We start from the raw sequence: 20,081 nt of genomic DNA on the forward strand, positions 1-20,081 counted from the left end.
GCCAGATGCTTCTAAACTGTTACCATTTTCATTTTTAAAGCAGCCAGCATGACTCTAACCAGGAGACAATCAAATCATGTTCGAAATTTTACCTGTTATGTGAATATGATATTCCTCCTTGAAGATCTTCTGGAAGAAAGGAATCTTGAACTGCATATGAGGAGTATGCAAACCAGGAAGATTTACATCAACGTCTCCCATGAAATGTGGAAATTCCCAGTCCTGTCAGAGAAAACCAACATGACAACATATCTGTGATTTGTTTCATTCCTAAGCAGCAAACACCAAAAATTGACTTTTTATAAGCACTTATTTTAAAATCATTTAAATGCAGCCAGCTGTTGGGTGTATCTGTTTTGTTCTGTGATGGTTGTTTTATGTACATTAGGTAGCAGTATGCAATCAAAATCAAAATTAAGTCATAACTTATATCCTCAGATTTTCTCTTTAATGTGATAATAAGAAACCAATGCAGAATTGATGTGCATTAATATATTTTTCTTTCTTTCATTATGGAGATCTGATCTTAAATTTTTATAGGAAGGAAGTGATCCATATTTTATAAATATGGGGTAATTTAGTTATTTTTTGTCCCACTATTTTTTAAAAATAAGAAATTTATACCAGCATATTTTCTGTAAGAAGACAAAGAGGATCTAATTCATTTAACCAAGTTCCTCAATTCACATCAAGGGAGTTTTATTAATCATCTGTGCTAGCAACTATATGGAATGGAAAAATGCCAAAATCTTCTGTCCTGTTCTCTTGCAATCTAGCATCAATTTGAACCAAATGATGGAGGGCCTGACATGCTAGCCTGAGAGATGCACAGTGAATTAATCCCAAAACTGTCATTAGCTATTTCCTTGTTGTCAAGGCAAAATCATGTGGGATGACCCTCCTTCTCACAAGGAAGGGAAAAAGATGCAAATGAGGATATTTTTAGGTGACTCATCTGCTCTTGGTTTTTGGATAGAAGCACCAAATTAAAGTTCATAACTAGCATGTGAAGAAGAAATACACTAAATAATGAAGAAACCTTTAAGCTGAATCCATGTTTTTATTTCCAGTAATAAAATTATCCCTAAATTAACAAACAGTTCTATATTTAGTGAATATTTTCTAAAGAACTTGGAGATGAAAAAATAATAAACAAAATATTACTTAAAATTTTTAATCCACTATTTTGACATAAAAAGTTAAATTTTTCTGAGATTTCTCTGTATGAAGCTAACAGAGGTGTGCTGATAATAGTGTGCATGAACATTTCAGGAGTTTCCATAGCCATTCCACTTCCCTCTTTGCAGAAAATTCTGATTAAGGGAGAAGAAACCTTAAAGGAAAGAAGAATATGTGAGTGGTGGTAATCAGGAAAGTTTTCAATGTTTATTAATTTTTGATCTATGGATAACTTTAAGCCAGTTATAAGAAAGAAATACATAAGTATAAAAATAAAATGATGCAATATCATCCCTTACTACTGGTACGTATGCCAGTATCTTGTTGGTCTTGCCTTTCCTGGTTTTTCAGAAATCAGCAGCAAATAGACATGTAATTTTGGAAATTCAGAAAACCCAAAGCACTGATGCTGGATGAATTTGGAATATTTTGATCTAAAATATTAGTAGAAAATGGATTGGAATAATACTTGTGAACTATTGCATTTTATTAAAGTGCACTTTTTTTCATTGATATCATCTTGCTCTATGTTACTCAGAAGACACTTGCAAAGAATTAAAATTGAATTTAGTCCTTAGCTAAAATATAACTGACATCTGCCATAAAAAATTATGCTTGGCAATGATAACCAGAGAATCTTTCACTAATCCAGGATAAGAAACATAAAGCATTATCAATAGAGCAATTCCCTTTCTTACTTCTTGGTTTAAGGAAGAATTTTAAGATTAACAGATACACACTACACTGTATATAAAATAGTCATACAATAAGGACCTACTGTATGTATAGCACAGGGAACTATATATAATTCCTTGTTAATGGAAAAAATCTGAAAAGAATCACTGAATCACTTTGCTGTATACCTTAAACTGACACAACATCGTAAATCAATTACACTTCAATTAAAAAAGAAAAGGGAGTGAATACTTCTTGGTAGTAATTGGGCAAGTGTACTTAGTGTACTTTCTTTTGAAAAGATATTCTTGGACTGTTATTGTTTAGCTCTTCATTTCATGAAATCAAAGCTTTCTACTGGGTATGAAATTGATTTTAGTTTGAAAGTAATCTCTAGTGATTTCTTGTATACTGGTATCAAATCCTCACCCCCCCCCCCGCTCCCCCCCCCTCCCAAATAGTTCCTTAATTATATCCCAACTGTACTTGGAGATAGAGGAATTCAGGAAATGAAGACTATAAGACAGGAGAAAGTCTTCCTCTTTATCTAGATGACGGCATTCTTTTTTTTTTTTTAAGAGATGAAGGCAGACAGTTTGGGGGAAAATGTGAGAGTAGTATCTTACACCATCTAAGATATTAAAAACAAAGAACTAATAAAAGAGATGATACATAAAGTCTCTTAGATTCCCCCTGTATAATGTCCAGGGGCTTCCCTGGTAGCTCAGTGGTAAAGAATCTGCTTGCCAATACAGGAGACATGGGTTCGATCCCTGGTCTGGGAAGATCCCACATGCCTCAGAGCAACTAAGCCTGTGCACCACAGCTATTGAGCCTATGCTTTAGAGCCCAGGACCCACAACTCCTGAAGCCTGTACACCCACAGTCCTGCTCCACAGCAAGAGAAGTCACTGCAATGAGAAGCCCACACACCACAACTACAGAGTAGGAAGGCCCAGCACAGCCAAACAATAAATAAATAAAATTACCAGATTTGGGCTTTAAAAACTGTTTTCTTTAGTCTTTTAACTTCCTGCCTCCACCCTCTCCCTGCTACTCTTATTTTTGTAGTTTAGTTCCTCAGTCCTGTCCTGACTCCTTTGCAATCCCATGGACTGCAGCCCGCCAGGCTCCTCTCTCCATGGGATTCTCCAGGCAAGAATTCTAGAGTTGGTTGCCATTCTCTTCTCCAGAACATCTTCCAAATTTAGGGATCAAACCTGGGTCTCCTGCACTGCAGGCAGATTCTTAAACATCTGATTCAGCAGGGAAGCCCCTAATTCAATTCCTACTCTGCATATTTCTGCAGATGCATTGTTGAATCAGTGTAAATTCTGACCTTGACTTAGAATGGAATGGTAATAATAAACATTGCTACCACTTCCAATACATTTTGGGCTCATCTTAATGGAGGCATCGGAGGGTAGTGATACCTCAAGTATTTTTTTTTTTATATATATATATATATAGGAGATAAAAGATGAATAAGAATGATATTCTCAATCTCCACCTTCATCTCCAAATCCCACAGGCTTCTTGGGAAGGTGGAATAATGCCTGGACAGCAACTAGCACATTGCTGGAGACAGAGGGAAGGGACAGAGAAATAGTCAACAAGCATGGCTGATTTCCCAGCATCATTCCAAGGTCAGGGTGTTCCTGAGAGTGAAGCAGAGGAAGCAGACAGGTCTGTTTTCAGGAGAATCACTCACAAAGCTGCTTCAGGGTCCAAGTGGAAAAGGACGAAGGTCATCTTCTCCTGCCCTCATCCACTGCACACTGCTGGCCTCCTGAAGTCTCTGATGGGACTTTGGTCAGAGCAGAGTCCTCCCAGAGGGCACCAGGAGCAGGACCATAGGGAAGGTCATTTCTCTCAAAGGGACATGTGAGTGACCTCAGTGGAGGACAGAAGAACGGGAGCAAAGTAATTTCTTGTGCAATGTGTATCTCACACTGTAGTGACCTCCAGGAATAACTGTGGCAGACTTTCACTGTGATGGGGGAGGCACTGCTACCATGGAGCAGGAGCTGGTAACCTAGCAACATGTGAAACTACAGGCCAAAGAAACCCAAGGACACTTGGATCATATATTTTCAAGCACTGGCAATGCTCTAGCATTATCCTAAGCTACATGCTTATATTTACATACAAAATAACCCCCAAATCTTGCTATTATTAACTCACTTTACAGAAAAGAAAAATTTGCCTCAGAGAGGTTAAATTGTGACAAAATGAGGTAGCCGTCATATGGCAGAGCACAGGCAAAAGAATACATATTTTCTGTTGGGCCATGCTGCCTCTGACTATGAAAACTGATGACCCTTAACTGCTTTTGACTCATTACTAGAATTATTTATACCTGCTATACCTGTTCTGGGGGCTTCCTGGGTGGTAGAGTGGTAAAGAATCCACCTGCTAATGCAGGAGACACAGGAGACATGGGTTCTATCCCTGGGTTGAGAAGATCCCCTGGAGGAGAAAATGGCAACCCACTCCAGTATTCTTGCCTGAATCATCCCATGGACAGAGGAGCCTGGTGGGCTACAGGCCATGGGGTCGCAAAGAGTCAGACACAACTGAGCAACTGAGCGGGCATGTACACTATACCTGTTCTTATTGAGAACCACTGATAACAGTCATTGCATGTTCTTCTCTCACCAAAAGTCAGTTCCATGAGTGGCTTTAAATGATTTCCCCACCCCAACCCCAGAAGTTTCTCGTATTTTGTCCAACCCTAATTTGACCAAGAAGATCAACTGTAACTTCTCCATTAATCAACTGTCCCAGAGGTCGCTGATTTCCAATCAGACTGTTGAGTAGGGAGATTTGACCAACAGGAGATTACTAGCAGGTACTGAGATTCTCTTGGCATCAAAACTATGGATGTATAGCAGTTTCACACACAGATTGTATGTACATGTTATGAAAGCCATGGTGCTCTTTCCTTCTGCATACATCTTAAAAATTATATTTTGAACATCAGATGAAAATGTTGAATTAAGAAAATGACAAAACAAGATGTATTCAGCTACCTAGATTGGGGGTAGAGACAGGTTGGTCCTGTGATTTTTTTTATAATATGTTCATTTACTCTATTCTTTAAGGAATGCTATCAGTATTCAGTAATTCAAAGCTCCCTTACTACAGTCTCCTCTCAAATCCAACATTGCCTTCAGCTGTCTGTCCCATTTGTGGCTCAGTGATGTGAGAATGATTTAAGTACATTGTGTCACTCACCGTACTCTAGTTATGCTCAGTTTATGGTAATGAACAGACTTCCAACTTTGTATCTTGCTTCATTTATGAGAAACAGCTAATTTTTATTCAGTTGGGTATATTTCCCATATAAAAATAAATGAGAAATGTCATGGTATATATCTACTCAGATTTCTTACATACAAGGGTTTACTTTTGCTTATAGCTATAAAAATCACATTTGAACACTGATGTCCAAATGATGAGTAATTTGGGACTGATGTGTCCAAATGTGATTCCATCCAAGTGTGGCTCTATTATTCATGGATCACATCCGGACAGACTTTCAGGATGGTGTTCAATATATAGTCTCAAGATATCCTGGATTCATCATTGCCTCACATTTTCTCAGTGAGGTATACGCCCTGGGGTCCAGGCAAAGCACTTGGTACTGTGCAGAGGAACTCAAGCTTGAAACCCACACAGTTTTGAATTCCCCAACTAGCATTCTATTTCCCAAATCAAATGAAGGGGCCCCCATTTCTATTTAGAGAAGTATTAGGGGATAAAAATGTAATAACAATGAATACTTTACCCTGCAAAAATGAAACCATGGTTTCAGAACAAAAATCATATTTTAGGAGCAAAGGCTGGCCACTTGGTTTTTGAGAAATTTAAGACACAATTTATATAATAGTTTGCCAAAAGTATACATAACAATTTAGAATAGAATTGACAATAGATTCCTAAATACTGATTAAAAATACCATTTTTCAGTGTAATAATCTGCATATCTCCTCTTTATAGGCATTTAGATTATAAGGATTTAAATGATTACAAAATTCAACTTTTCAGATTTGCTTCTTTCCCTTTGTTAATCTCCATTCTTCCTATTTCAGAACTGAATATAGGTCCATGAATATCAGAACATTATTCTACCCAAAATGCCCCCAGCTTGTAAAGTGCCCTTGGTTTTTCTATGCTTACCGTGTCCTAGCAACAAGATTTTAGATGACAGTGAACAGTGGTGGTCTGAAGAATTGTACTCATGCTTTGGAAGATATTTTTGCTTCTTATTAAGAATCTCAAGTACCTGATTTCTTTCAGCAACAGTACACTTCTCTTAATTGACAAAACTGCCATGGTCTCACTTAGCTGAATAAACCCTTGGAAATCTTGATGTACAGTAGATGTTGCTTATTTGTTTGTTTATTACCTTCCTCTCCCATTGGAATGTAAGCCCCAAGAAACATAAGGAATTTTCTCCTGTTTTGTTCACTGTTACATTTCTCCATACCTGTAGTATATACTAAGAACTCATATACTTGATGAATTGATGAATGTTGCTCTTTGAAAGTTAAAGATATACAATTACTTCTGAGTTTCATGTAAACGGAATTTAGTTAAACAGAGCAATAAATATGCGGTTTTGTAAATAATATTACACATCAAACTGAGATTCATTATAATGAAAAAAATGTTTTTTTCCCTATAAACAAGGCGTATTGCAATTACACAGACTGTAATTACTTTTAAGAAACTTTACCATCAGGCTCTGGCATGATAGCAGTGGGTTTTTTAAGATAAGTTTTATTACATCTAGACAGCTTGAAAGATCATTCCTTTAACCCAAAGATTAAGTCATTTGCCAAAGATCACAGAGGAAAGGAGACAGTATATAATGGAAGGAAGAAAGTGGTCAAATTTAAATACTGTTAGATGAGGCAGTTAATATTTGGGCAATTAGTAAAAATGCTCATTGTGATGATCCAAGACATCCTTTTAATTCCCATATAAGTGTAAAGAAGCTCATGAGACACGTTCAACCAAGTCAGAGAACAAGAAAAGAGAATGTAAACCAACATGTGATGAAAAAAGGGAGCATCATTTCCCACAATGGGTGACACTAGGAAGGTGATCAAGGCAACAACGAATATCAGAGATGCCCAGCAATAAACATGAAGGATATACAAAAGAGAAAGATCAGCAGGTTAATGCTTATAGGTATCTTTTGACAATTATTCTTATAAGTTATACTCTCATTTTCTCCTAATATTCATTATTGTTTTCTCCCCCTCTGGGCAAATGAATTCCATACTCTTTTGGAGCTCTCTCTCGGTAGTCACTTATTGTATTTAAAAGATTTAAAAGCTTTGGAGAAAAATCTTGTCTTTCTGATTGAAGTAGGCTTTTTTCAGTGAGTAGAGTAGATAGCAGATCTCATTCATCACTAAGACAATCCAAGTCAAACTGTAAATCCTTACTTAAAATGTTGAAAGAAGTTGACTCAAGATTTTTACACATTCTAAGGTATGGATGAACTCTCAGAACTGTTGTTCAAACAATCTAATTCATCCTAAAGGCATATTTTGTAGTGTGGTTTAATGTATTTTCTTCATCAGTAATCCTTTTCACTTGCAAAGGCCAATAGGAATTTCCCTGGCTAATTTTGAAGCCAGTGTACTTCAGTGAGATTTAAGTAACAGTTTAGTGCCCATAGAGAAAGCACTATGGACACTATGCTTGAAGGCATCATTCCTTTAAGCACCAAGGTGGAAGAATGTCTGATGAAAAGCATGAGGCCTCATTTACAGATGTCCTGCCCTGGCAGACAGATGCAGTAAAGGACAAAGTAAAAGTCATTCTTGTAAGTGTTTACAGCTAACAGAAATGCATTGTGTGGCTTCTAGGGATAATGGGAAATCAATATCCCTCACCAGGGCAGTAGAGTTCACCAATATGCACCGAAAGAGTGCTTGACATTTTACAAACTCCTATGTGTGTGGGGGGTGAGGGGGTAGGGTGCAGGTAAACCATTGACTAGGACAAGTTGCTGGAAACTAAAGCTAATACAAAGACTAAAGAAACATGGTATCATAACTCAATGATAGATCCTTTTGGATAAAATCTTCCATCCATCATCAAACAACAACTTGACTTACTTTGCACTTAAGATGAATGAATATTAGCTATATAATAAGTTGATATTTTTAAAATTGAGAGCACCTAAAAACTCTTTTCCTAAAGAGGAAAATGTGAAGGCTGGTGGAAGAAAGTTTTTGAACATCACATTTTCATGTTATTTTTCAGACACTGGCTGCAGTTCAATAGTAACAGCCCTTGCTTATTTTGTGCTTTATTGTATTTGCACATTTGGTATAAAATGTCACTGCTCCAGTTATCTGTTCTGGCTCTATGCATGCTGCCAGGAATGGTCACATACAATTGTCTGAATGACTAATTTCTTCCATAAGCTATATAGGAAAATTAATTGCATACTGTCAAAACAGTAGATATTGTCCTTGGTAAAATTTTAATTTAATATTGAAGTCATTTTTCTCTGTGAAAAAATAATAATAGTGGAGATCAGTGGATAAATATAATTCAATATAAAAATATTCACAAACCATTGAGAGGCTGTAAGGTTGATCTAAATATCAGATGTGTGGTTGAGGTAAAGGGCTCTAGTGTTTCTTGTAATAGGTTTCTTTTTCATAATTTTTTGTCAACAATGTCTCATGGAGCATATATTATAATAGAAGAGAGACCAGTCAATCAGCAAATAGAAATACAGTATGATGTTAAATAGAGACAAATAATCTAAAGAAAATAAAGCAGGGTGAGGGGATGGAGCACAGTGAGTTAGGCATGGGTACTAGTTTTGTTAGTCAAAAGAAAGCTTCTTTGAGGGTGACCTTTGTATGGAGTGCTGACTCATATGAAAGAACAAGCTCTGCACACCTCTGGAGGAGGACATCAGCTAGAAGGAGGAGCTAATACAATGGCCCTGAGGAGGAAATGAACCAGAAATGTTCAAGAAACAGCAAGAAAATAAGGGGCATATAGGAGGGTGAATGATGTGGAAAGTGGTAGATCGGCTGCAGGAGGAATAAAGGCCAGTTGCAATGCGGGAGACCTGGGTTCGATCCCTGGGTTGGGAAGATCCCTGGAGAAGGGAAAGGCTATTGACTCCAGTATTCTTGCTTGGAGAATCCCATGGACAGAGGAGCTTGGAAGACTTCAATCCATGGGGTTGCAAAGTTGGACACAACTGAGCAACTAAACTAAGCACAGCACACAAGATGACTGTCATAGTTTAGGTGTGAGATGATGGTGGTTCAACAATGCTGATCAGGTGTTCAGATCAAGATGTATTTTGAAGTAGCACCAACAGAGCTTCTGAATTTACCATTTGCTCCAGCAACTGGTAAATGACAGTATCATTTACTGAGAAGGTACAATTTGGGGAACCAATCAACTTGTGGAAGATAGGGAGGTAGAGAAGAAATGTAGAGATCTATTTAGAATATGCTATTAAACATTGAGTAGAGGTATTTTGTAGGCAGTTGGCAAACTTAGGGGAGGAACCAAGACTGGAGATGTAGGTACTTCCCTGGCAGTCCAGGGGTTAAGACTCCAAGCTTCCACTGCGGAGGCCCGAGTCCTATCCCTGGTTAGTGAACTAAGATCCCACATGCCATGTGGCATGGCCAAAAAATAAAAATAAAAAAGATTGGAGATGTAGGTGTGGGAGTCACAATGATATAAAACCACAGAGCTGGATAAAATCATCTGGAAAGGGAGTATAGAAAGCCAAGAGAAGATAACCAGGGACTGAACAGTGAGACACACTGACATTTAGAATTTGGAAGAGGAGAAGCCAGTAAGGAAAACAGAACAAGAATGACATGTTATAAGAAGAACAAAAGAAAGTTCATTTTAGAAGCCAGGTGAAAAAAGTGTTTCAAGAAGAAAGAAATGGTCAACTTCACTGAATGCAGCTGAAAGTCTGAGTGAGAAGACTGAAAAGTTAACCATAGGATTCAGCAATGTTAGGACTGTTGCTCTTGATAAGATCCCCGAGCTCCAGAGGAAGCTAAAATTGGAGACAAAAGCCTGACTGCCTGGTTCAAGAGAAAATGGCAAGTGAGAAGTAGAGACAATAACTATAGACCCCTTATGAGGAGCTTTGTTCTCAGTAGGAACAGAGTAAAGAGGCAGGAGAGAGTCTGGAGAGAGACTACAAGTCTTTTAATTTCAAATAAATTAGTGTTAGTATAAAATAAAGTCAATGTTGACTGAGTAGGGGACTCTGAGTGAGACCTGAAATTTCCTTTTTATACTTTCAACAGCTTCTGCAATGGCTAATGTGTGCACTAGCACGGATGCACTGGTTGTTTACAGCTGCTGTCTACTCTGGTTGATCAATACCTTCACTGTATCAGTAGTTAAATATTCTGACCATCGCTCTTTGTGAAGTCAAGAGGGCTGCTTTTCTGAAACAAAACAAAACAACGTTAGGCTAAGTTCACTGTATCTAGAATGCAATGGAGTTTTAGAAACAGTAGGCTGGATCCTTGCTGCTCTACTAACGTGATTTTCTTCTGTTTTCATCTTTCTCAGAGAAGACAATCACAGAGTGTCTGCCTCTGACCCCCAGTTATCACTGTCTGGTGATAACATGAACAGAAAATAAAACCTTTAGAGCAATGGATTTGAACTACCAGAAATCCCAGGCCTTTCTTCAATGAGTTTTAGGTCAAGAGTGTTCATCCTCTGAGCTCTAGAGAAAAGTTATCAACCCTCAAGTAAGAGAGTAAACACTAGAAAAACAAGATATATAGAGGCAGGTTGGAGGGATGGAAAGAACAAAATACATTTTGTTGTTGGAGAATTATACCTCAGTGAATCTAAAACTTTTCTGAACCTCTTAGTTCAGAGGTCATTGGCCAAGAAAAACCGAAAATACACTGTTTTACTTGTTGGAAACCTAGGAGAGTAATTCTACCACCCTCAGGGTCCTTTTGAAAAATAAGTTTCCAAGCTGGGGTAAAGAAGCCTTGCATGCATGCATTGCACCATACAATTCAATTAATTCAACACTTATTGAATACCAACTATATGCAATGCATTTATTCTCAAAGAATATCAAATGGCATTAATAAATAAACAAACTAGGCTCTTCCTTCTGCAGATACAGACGATGAGGGTCAGTAATGTCACAAGATTCCTCCCATATTATAACCCAACAGACAACTAGTAGAGAAAAGATGAGATGAAATTAAATCAGTATCACTGTGTTTCACTGCATCTCCCTTATTAAGAATTCTATTTAAGAGAAAAAAAATTCTGTTAAGAAGATTGTATTTTCATACTATATTCAGACAAAACAAACCAACATTTATCATAAACTTGCTCTGTATCAAGCACTTGATCCACAATAAACCACATGCAAATACATGTGGCAAGGAAAATTTTTCTCATTTTATAAGGGAATAAACTGAGGCTCAGAGAACAGTCAAGTAGCTTGCCCAGTGCTGCACAGTGAGTATCAAAAGGGTTGGTTCCCAGTCTGACTCCAGAGATATTTTTTTTATACCGTATCAAGCTTGTTCATTACTTTTTTCATTATGCACTAGCATTGCAACTATCTTCCCACCTAAAAGCCAATTGTCATGTCAATGTGTATTTCCCTTGGACGCTAACTTACATCTGTAATTAAAACTTTCCTGCTTGTATATTTTTGAGATTAGTTTTTTGTCAGTTGCTTCATTTGCTATTATTTTCTCCCATTCTGAAGGCTGTCTTTTCACCTTGCTTATAGTTTCCTTTGTTGTGCAGAAGCTTTTAAGTTTAATTAGGTCCCATTTGTTTATTTTTGCTTTTATTTCCAATATTCTGGGAGGTGGGTCATAGAGGATCCTGCTGTGATTTATGTCGGAGAGTGTTTTGCCTATGTTTTCCTCTAGGAGTTTTATAGTTTCTGGTCTTACGTTGAGATCTTTAATCCATTTTGAGTTTATTTTTGTGTATGGTGTTATAAAGTGTTCTAGTTTCATTCTTTTACAAGTGGTTGACCAGTTTTCCCAGCACCACTTGTGCAAAACCAATACAATATTGTAAAGTAATTAACCTCCAATTAAAGTAAATAAATTTATATTATAAAAATAAAACTCAACATTCAAAAAACTAAAAAAATAAAACTTTCCTGTTAGTGGTATGTTGTAGCTCATCTTTAAATAATATTTTCTTAGAATTATCTTGATACCTGCAGCACAGGAGGAGGGAATCCTGTCTCATTTCCATTGCAAAGTCAAAGAATGGCAGTGGGTCTGTATTTACCCTGCAAGTCATGGACAAAGCCGCAAAATACGCAGGCTGAGGTACATGTTTAACTCTAGATGGTTTGCGCTGTGCTGTTCTCAGTCACTTTGATCATGTATAACTCTTTGCCACCTATGGACTGTAGCCTGCTAGGCTCCTCTGTCCATGGGATTCTTCAGGCAAGAATACTGGAGTGGGTTGCCATGCCCTCCTCTAGGGGGATCTTCCCAACCCAGGAATCAAAGCCATATCTCTGGTGTCTCCTACATTGCAAGCAGGTTCTTTACCCCCTGAGCCACCTGGGAAGCCCCTAGATGGTTTATGGCCATCTTAGAATTTTTACTGCCAATTCATAGATTTGGCTCTAAATTCAGAATACTTGTAGTAATGAATACTCTCTCCCCAACTTCTTTGCACTTCAGTTTTCTTACCTGAGAATATTTTCATCATACTCTGATGGCAGACTCCTGTATCATTGCACTAGAAAACAGGATTAATTTGGGGGTGATTTGGTGCCCACTAGTGTTGACTTTTCCCTAGTGGCTCAGATGGTAAAGAATCTGCCTACAATGTGGGAGACCCAGGTTCATTCCTGGAGTTGGGAAGACCCTCTGGAGAAGGGAATGGTTACCCACTCCAGTATTCTTGCCTGGAGAATTCCATGGACAGAGGAACTTGGAAGGCTATAGTCCACGGGGTCACAAAAGTCGGATGATGATGAGTGACAGACACTTTGACTTTGACACTAATAGCCAACAAAGAGTTGGCTATTAAACTTTGCAACTTCCTAAAAAGACACAACTTTTATGTTGCTTTGGAAGTTGAATAACAGTGAGATTTGTGTTTCTAATGCATTGTGGCTTAACATATCATTAAGTGGTAAAATTTTATAGTATGTAGGTGACTCAAGGTAGCACAAAAATACGAGAAAGAGAACTATATAAGAACAATATAACACATTTAATATATATTATCTTTATAGCTTTCTTCCTTGTGTTTATATATAAATATGGTTATATGTATTATAATTTTATGTAATGTGTGTAAAGAAGGCTGAGTGCCAAAGAACTGATCCTTTCAGATTATGGTGTTGGAGAAGACTCGTGAGAGTCCCTTAGACAGCTAGGGGATCAAACCAGTCCATCCTAAAGGAAATCAACCCTTTATATTCATTGGAAGGACTGATGCTAAAGCTGAAACTCCAATACTTTGATTACCTGATGCAAAGAGCCAACTCATTGGAAAAGACCCTGATGCTGGGAAAGATTGAGGGCAGGAGAAGAGGGGGCAACAGGGGATGAGATGGTTGGAGGGCATCACTGACTCAATGGACCAGAGTTTATGCTAACTCCAGGAGACAGTGAAGGACAGGGAAGCCTGGTGTGCTACAGTGCATGGGGTTGCAAAGAGTCAGACATGATTTAGAAACTGAACAACAATACAAAAATATATATATTCTGCATAGCTCTCTAAAAAATCTATTTTATCTCAAGTCTTCCTTATTCCATATGTCATTGAAGTTACTGTGTTTCTGGGAACCTCTCCAAGGATTAATTTTTCTTGTTCATAATTATGACAGGTAGAAGATTACACAATTTTTATAAATATAATGTTATTAATAATCCATTTAAAGCCTGTCTTGATATTTTATTTTAAACAGAATTATCAGTGTAAGCAACATTGAAAAGTACATCACTAATATTATGGGATTGAAGCCCCATATAATATCTCTGTGCAGTATATTAGATTTCTAATGAAATGTGTCATGTTTAGAAATATTACAAACAATATCCTGTGGAAACAAAGTAACAGTGAACTTTGGGAAGGTGGTAAAAATTATCAGGAAATAATTTTATACTACCTCAGGATAATATCTCATAAAATTTTTATTTGTAAAAATTGGTAAGCTTATGGTTCTGAAAATTGACGTTTAATGCACAGAAAAGCTACATGAAAGCAATCATAAAAACTAAACATAAAACATAAAATTTTGCCTTCAAGCATTCAATTGTACTTGGTAAGTCATAGGTAAATTTGAAATTATTACATTTGCAGTTGCCAAAAGCTTTGTTTTATGGATACCTGTAACACATATACATAAATGAGTTAATATGTTATTTTTCCTATATAAATCCAGGTGCACTTGATTTATTACTTCTCACTAGAGGAGAAGTTGGCCAATCCACATCATTATGAAACTGTTCAGGCAATAGACTATCTTCGGAAATTTGTTTTATAAGGTTCCAAATTGTTTTACAAAGTTATAGCTCGCTGACAGATTCCCCACTCCCACTCTCAATTCAGAGATACTGAGTTTTTAATAATTGTATTTCTCTTTTAAATAATAAATCCACTCTTCAACAACTAAATACCCGTACTAAAAACTTCAAAGAATCAGGTATCATTTGCCTTTCAATATAGATACACGATTGCCTTAGCTAGAAATGCAGACTTCTTCATATTTCTTTTCTGGAAAAAATACAGACAAAGAATGCTTGGGTGTTATAATGTAAGCAACTACAGGAAATACTAATTAACTCAGAATCAGTGAAAGATTTCAACTGTATTTCCTGAGGCTCAATTACATACAATGAGAAAGAATATATATGATTATAATTAACTATTTTTCTTTTTCAAGTCAACGATTATGATTTAGTATGCCCTCACTGACAATTATATAGCATGATCTATAGGTTACACATTCTATGATCCAAAATAAAGATATGCCCTCTAAAGTTACTTAAATGTAAGGAAATGGATTTCCTTTTACTAATATTATTAACCATTCTGCTTGCCATCCCTCCATCCAGGCACTGAAACATGAACTATTATGACAAACAGCCAGTATTCAATGAGCTAATGAAACAGGCTCTGCACCAGCATAGTTATTTACATATGTTTGCTTATTTTATCTTTAAAATAATGATACAAGGTGAGTTTTCCTTTTCCCATTTTGCAGTTGTGGAAACTAAGGTTCAGAAAAGGTATTGGACTTACTTACTAGAATATATAAGTGGAAAAGTAGCAACCAAGCCCTGGTTATCTCAGTCTTATATCTGCTGTTTTTTAAACCCCATTTAGAAGGATGAATAGGAATTTAGCATATCTTGCTTCTAAATGACCTACTACTGTCTTGGTTTAATTACTACTTTTTTTTTTAATGTAACTTGTCTTTTCCTTTCATGACATCATCTTTTATTAGCTACATATTTGTACACATGGCAATTTGTCACGTCAGCCCCTCTTTTCCACATTGGCCATATAGTAGTATCTCCAAGTTGATCTAGTTCTAGGCTCTACCTTCATGAGGTTTACAGTTTGAATGTAGCACAAATACACAAACAGAATAATATCAGAAAATGATTAGTGCCAAAGAGAAAATAAGCTAGGATGATTGGCTAGGAGAAGTTACTTTAAGTAGGGCTAGATAAGTTCTCTAGGTAGATTAACCTCTCGAGTGAAAGGTACCAGGTAAGGTGATGTATGCTATGGATGCAACAGGGAACAAAACAGACCACCAGAGACCCCACTCTCAAGTATAATAACTTAAGTTGAGAGGGCTTCCCAGGTGGCACACTGGCAAGACATGGGCTCTACCCCTTGGTCGGGAAGATACCCTGGAGTAGGAAATGGCAAACCACTCCAGTATTCTTGCCTTGAAAATCCCATGGACAGAGGAGCCTAGTGGGCCCATGGGGTTGCAAAGAGTCAGACATGACTGAGCACAATAGCACATGCAGAGAGAGCAAAAGATGAAAGAACTAGAGTCAACTAGATGAAATGAGGTAAAATTAGTAAGTGCTGTGAAGGAAATAAAGTGAAGACTAAGAAAGAGAATAACAAAGAGGCCACTCAGGAAGCATCCTGGAAGAGGTGATACCTGATCTGAGAACTGAGGGTGGAATTGATTCAACCACACAGAGAGAAGAGAATATTGTGCAAAGCAAGTGCTCAATTCTCTACTTTATGAGGGTATTCTGCTTGGTCCTTGGGATACAATAGTGAAAAAAAGCCTATGGACACTATAATTTATTGGTGTTTGTGAACAAGTTGGAGATGAATCAAATAATGATGGAAATAGAACCCCTTGTTTAATATATTGTTTGCAGATATCTTTTCTCATTCTGTAGGTGGCCCTTTCATTTTGTTGATAGTTTCCTTCTCTGTGAAGAAGATTTTTAGTTTGTTACAGTCTCATTTGTTTATTCTTGTTGCTGTTTCCCTTGCTTGAGGAGAAATATACAAAAAAATGTTGCTTAGACTGAAGTCAAAGAGCATACTTTGTATGTCTTCTAGAAGATTTATAGTTTCATGTCTTACATTTAAGTCTTTAATTGGTTTTGAATTTACTTTGACTATGGTATGAGAAAGTAGTCCAGTGTAAGTCCTGCATGTAACTCTCCAGTTTTCCCAAGACTATTTGCTGAAGAGTCTTTTTGCCTTTGTATGTTCTTGTTTACTTTGCCATAGACTAATTGCCTATATAAGTCAACTTTCAGAAAACTAGGATCATGGCATCTGGTCCCAGTGGAAACAGTGTCAGACTTTATTCTTTGGGCTCCAAAATCACTGCAGATGGTGACTGCAGCCATGAAATTAAAAGATGCTTACTCCTTGGAAGGAAAGTTATGACAAACCTAGATAGCATATTGAAAAGCAGAGACATTACTTTGCCAACAAAGGTTCGTCTAGTCAAGGCTATGGTTTTACCAATGGTCATGTATGGATGAAAGAGTTGGACTGTGAAGAAAGCTGAGCGCTGAAGAATTGATGCTTTTGAACTTTGGTGTTGGAGAAGACTCTTTGGAGTCCCTTGGACTGCAAGGAGATTCAACCAGTCCATCCTAAAGGAGATCAGTCCTGGGTGTTCATTGGAAGGACTGATGCTGAAGCTGAAACTCCAGTCCTTTGGCCACCTCATGCAAAGAGTTGACTCATTGGAGAAGACCCTGATGCTGGGAGGGATTGGGGGCAGGAGGAGAAGGGGACGACAGAGGATGAGATGGCTGGATGGCATCACTGACTCAATGGACATGAGTCTGTGTAAACTCTGGGAGTTGGTGATGGACAGGGAGGCCTGGCGTGCTGCGATTCATGGGGTCGCAGAGTCGGACACGCCTGAGAGACTGAACTGAACTGACTGAAGTGTGAATTAATTTCTGTCTATTCTACTTCACTGATCTGTATGTCTGTTTTCTTGCCAGTACCGTACTGTTTTCATTACCATAGTTTTGTCCTATAGTTTGAAATCAACTTGCACTATAGTTTGAAATTGCTCTTCTTTCAGCCTGTTCTTTCTTAAGACTGTTTTGTCTATTCAAGGTCTTAAAATTATTTGTTCTGGTTCTGTGAAAAATTCCTTGGTATTTTGAAAGGGATTGCACTGGATCAGAAGATTGTCTTGGGTATTATGATAATTTAAAAAATATCAGTTCTCCCAATCTAGAAGTACTGTGTATCTTTCCATCTGTTTGTGTTACCTTCAATACCTTTCATCAGTTATCTTACAGTTTTCCAAGTACAGGTCTTTTACTTCCTTCGTTAGTTTTATTCCCATGTATTTTATTATTTTTTGATGCAATTGTGAATGGGACTTTCTAGATGTTTTTTCTTTCTGATAATTTAGTGTATAGAGACACCACATATTTCTGTATATTAATTTTATATCCTGCAATTTTATTAAATTCATCAGTGAGTTCTAGTAGTTTTTTACTGGTGTCTTTAGGATTTTCTGTTTATATAGTATGTTATCTTCAAACAGTGACACTTTTATTTCTTTTCCAATTTTGATTACTTATATTTTTCTTGTCTCATTTTTTTGTGGCTAGGACTTCCAATACTATGTTAGATAAAAACTGGCAATAATGGACATTTTTAGCCCATTCTTTCTCTTGAAAAATTGCTTTTAGCTTTTTACCATTGACTATGATGTTAGCTGTAAGCTAGTCATTTATGGATTTTATTATGTTAAGGTATGTTCCCTTTATACTCACTTTGTGATAAGTTTTATCATAAATAAATACTGAAAAATTTCAGATGTTTTTCTGAATCTATTGAAATGATCATATGATTTTTACTCTTTAATTTGTTAATGCAGTGTATCACATTGATTGATTTGTTGATATTGAAAAATCCTTCTATCTCTGTGATCCCACTTGATAACGGTGTATGAACCTCTTAATTGTTAGATTTGGTTTGCTAATGTTTTGTTGAGAATTTTTGCCTCTACGTTCATCAGTGTTACTGGTCCATATCTTTTTTTGTGATATCTTTGTCTGGTTTTAGTATTAGGGTGATGCTGGTTTTGTAGAATGAGTTTGGATGTACTCCTTCCTCTACAATTTTCTGGAATAGTTTGAGAAGGACAGATGTTGATTCTTCTCTAAATGTTTTCTGGAATTAACCTGTAAATGTCTGATCCTGGACTTGTGTTTGTTGGGAGGGTTTTTTTTTTTTGTAACGAATGATTCAATTTTGTTATTGGCAATTAGTCTGTTCATACTTTCGATTTCTTCCTTTTTCTAGTCTTGGGAGAGGGTACATTTCTAGGTATTTGTCCAATTCTTCTAGGTTGTTCATTTTATTGATGTATAGTTGTTTATAATAATCTCTTGCTATCCTTTGTATTTCTGTGGTTTCAGTTGTAACTTCCCTTTCATTCCTGACATTACTGATTTCAGGCACTTTCTCTTTTTTTCTTGGTGAGTCTGGCTAAAGACATTTTTGTATATCTTTTCAAATAACCATCTTTTAGTTTCATTAATCATATGTATTGCTTTTTAGTAGCCATTTCATTCATTTCTCCTTTGATCTTCATGATTTCCATTCCATCTACTAACTTTGGGTTGTATTTGTTCTTTTTTTCTAGTTCATTAGGTGTTAGGTTAAGTTGTTTGAGATTTTTCTTGTTTCCTGAGGCAGGTTTGTATCAATATAATCTTCCCTCTTAGAACTGATTTTGATGTAGCCCAGAGCTTTTGGATCATTTTGTTTTCATGTCATTTGTTTCCAGGTATTTAAAAATTTCCTTGTTGATTTCTTCAGTGACCCATTGGTTGTTTAGAGCACATCGTTTAGCCTCCATGTGTGTATTTTTGCAATTCTTTTCTTGTAGTTGACGTGTACTCTCTCTTTTTTTTTTTGGTTATTCTGCTTGAGTAATTTCCACTAGTCTTTCTGTTCACTGATCTGTTCCTCTGTACCATTTAATCTACTATTGATTTCTTCTATTTTTTCTTTTTTTTTTATTCATATTATTTTTCAGCTCTGCTTGATTCTTTTTCACATCTTTCTAATTCTGTTAAAAACTTCTAACTTCTTACTCTGTTCATCCATTCTTCTTTGAATTCTTTGAGCACCTTTATGATCATAATATTAAACTATCTTTCAAGTATTTTGCTTATCTCCATTTTGCTTAATTCTTCTTCTGGGGTTTTATGTTACTCCTTCATTTGGAACATACTTTTCTCTGTCACCTCATTTTACTTAATTCACTGCTTTTCTTTCTTTGTATTTGCTAGGTTAGTTTCATATCCTGATCTGAAGAAATGACCTTATGTAGGAAAAGTCCTCTGGGGCCCAGCAGGGCACTCCTCTCTGTCATCAGAGCTATATGTTTCAGGGGTCCTCCTATGTGGGTTATATGGGTCCTTCTGTTGTGGTGGGTTGTCTATTGTGGGCAGTGTGGTAGGAAAGCTGGCCACTGGTCTGTTAACTATCTGACCTTGCCTTGTGTGGAGGGTGCCAGCTGCTGGTGGGCAGGAATAGGTTCTGGTGCAGCTGGCTGCACTGTCAGGGGCATCCTGGTCCTGGGGCTGGCCCAGAGGCAACTGGTTATGGAGCACTGGGGGTCCTAAGGCAAGTGCTGACCCACTCATGGGTGGAGGTGGGTCCTAGAATGGCTGCTAGTTGTGAGGTCCTGAGACCAT

At 37.0% G+C, this 20,081-nt stretch overlaps 1 protein-coding gene across 3 annotated transcripts in view; it reads right to left on the reverse strand.

Moving 5' to 3' along the window:
* TMEM117 (transmembrane protein 117) overlaps nucleotides 1-20,081 on the reverse strand; it is a 619,460-nt gene that overhangs the window by 14,756 nt on the left and 584,623 nt on the right. For all 3 annotated transcript variants that reach the window (XM_010860739.1, XM_010860741.1, XM_010860740.1), the window contains one exon: nucleotides 93-222. In XM_010860739.1, coding sequence (XP_010859041.1) covers nucleotides 93-222 — 130 coding nt within the window. The remainder of the gene's footprint in view (nucleotides 1-92; nucleotides 223-20,081) is intronic.

Source organism: Bison bison, unplaced genomic scaffold (assembly GCF_000754665.1).
Source record: "Bison bison bison isolate TAMUID 2011002044 unplaced genomic scaffold, Bison_UMD1.0 scf7180017864470, whole genome shotgun sequence".
Taxonomy (NCBI): domain Eukaryota; kingdom Metazoa; phylum Chordata; class Mammalia; order Artiodactyla; family Bovidae; genus Bison; species Bison bison.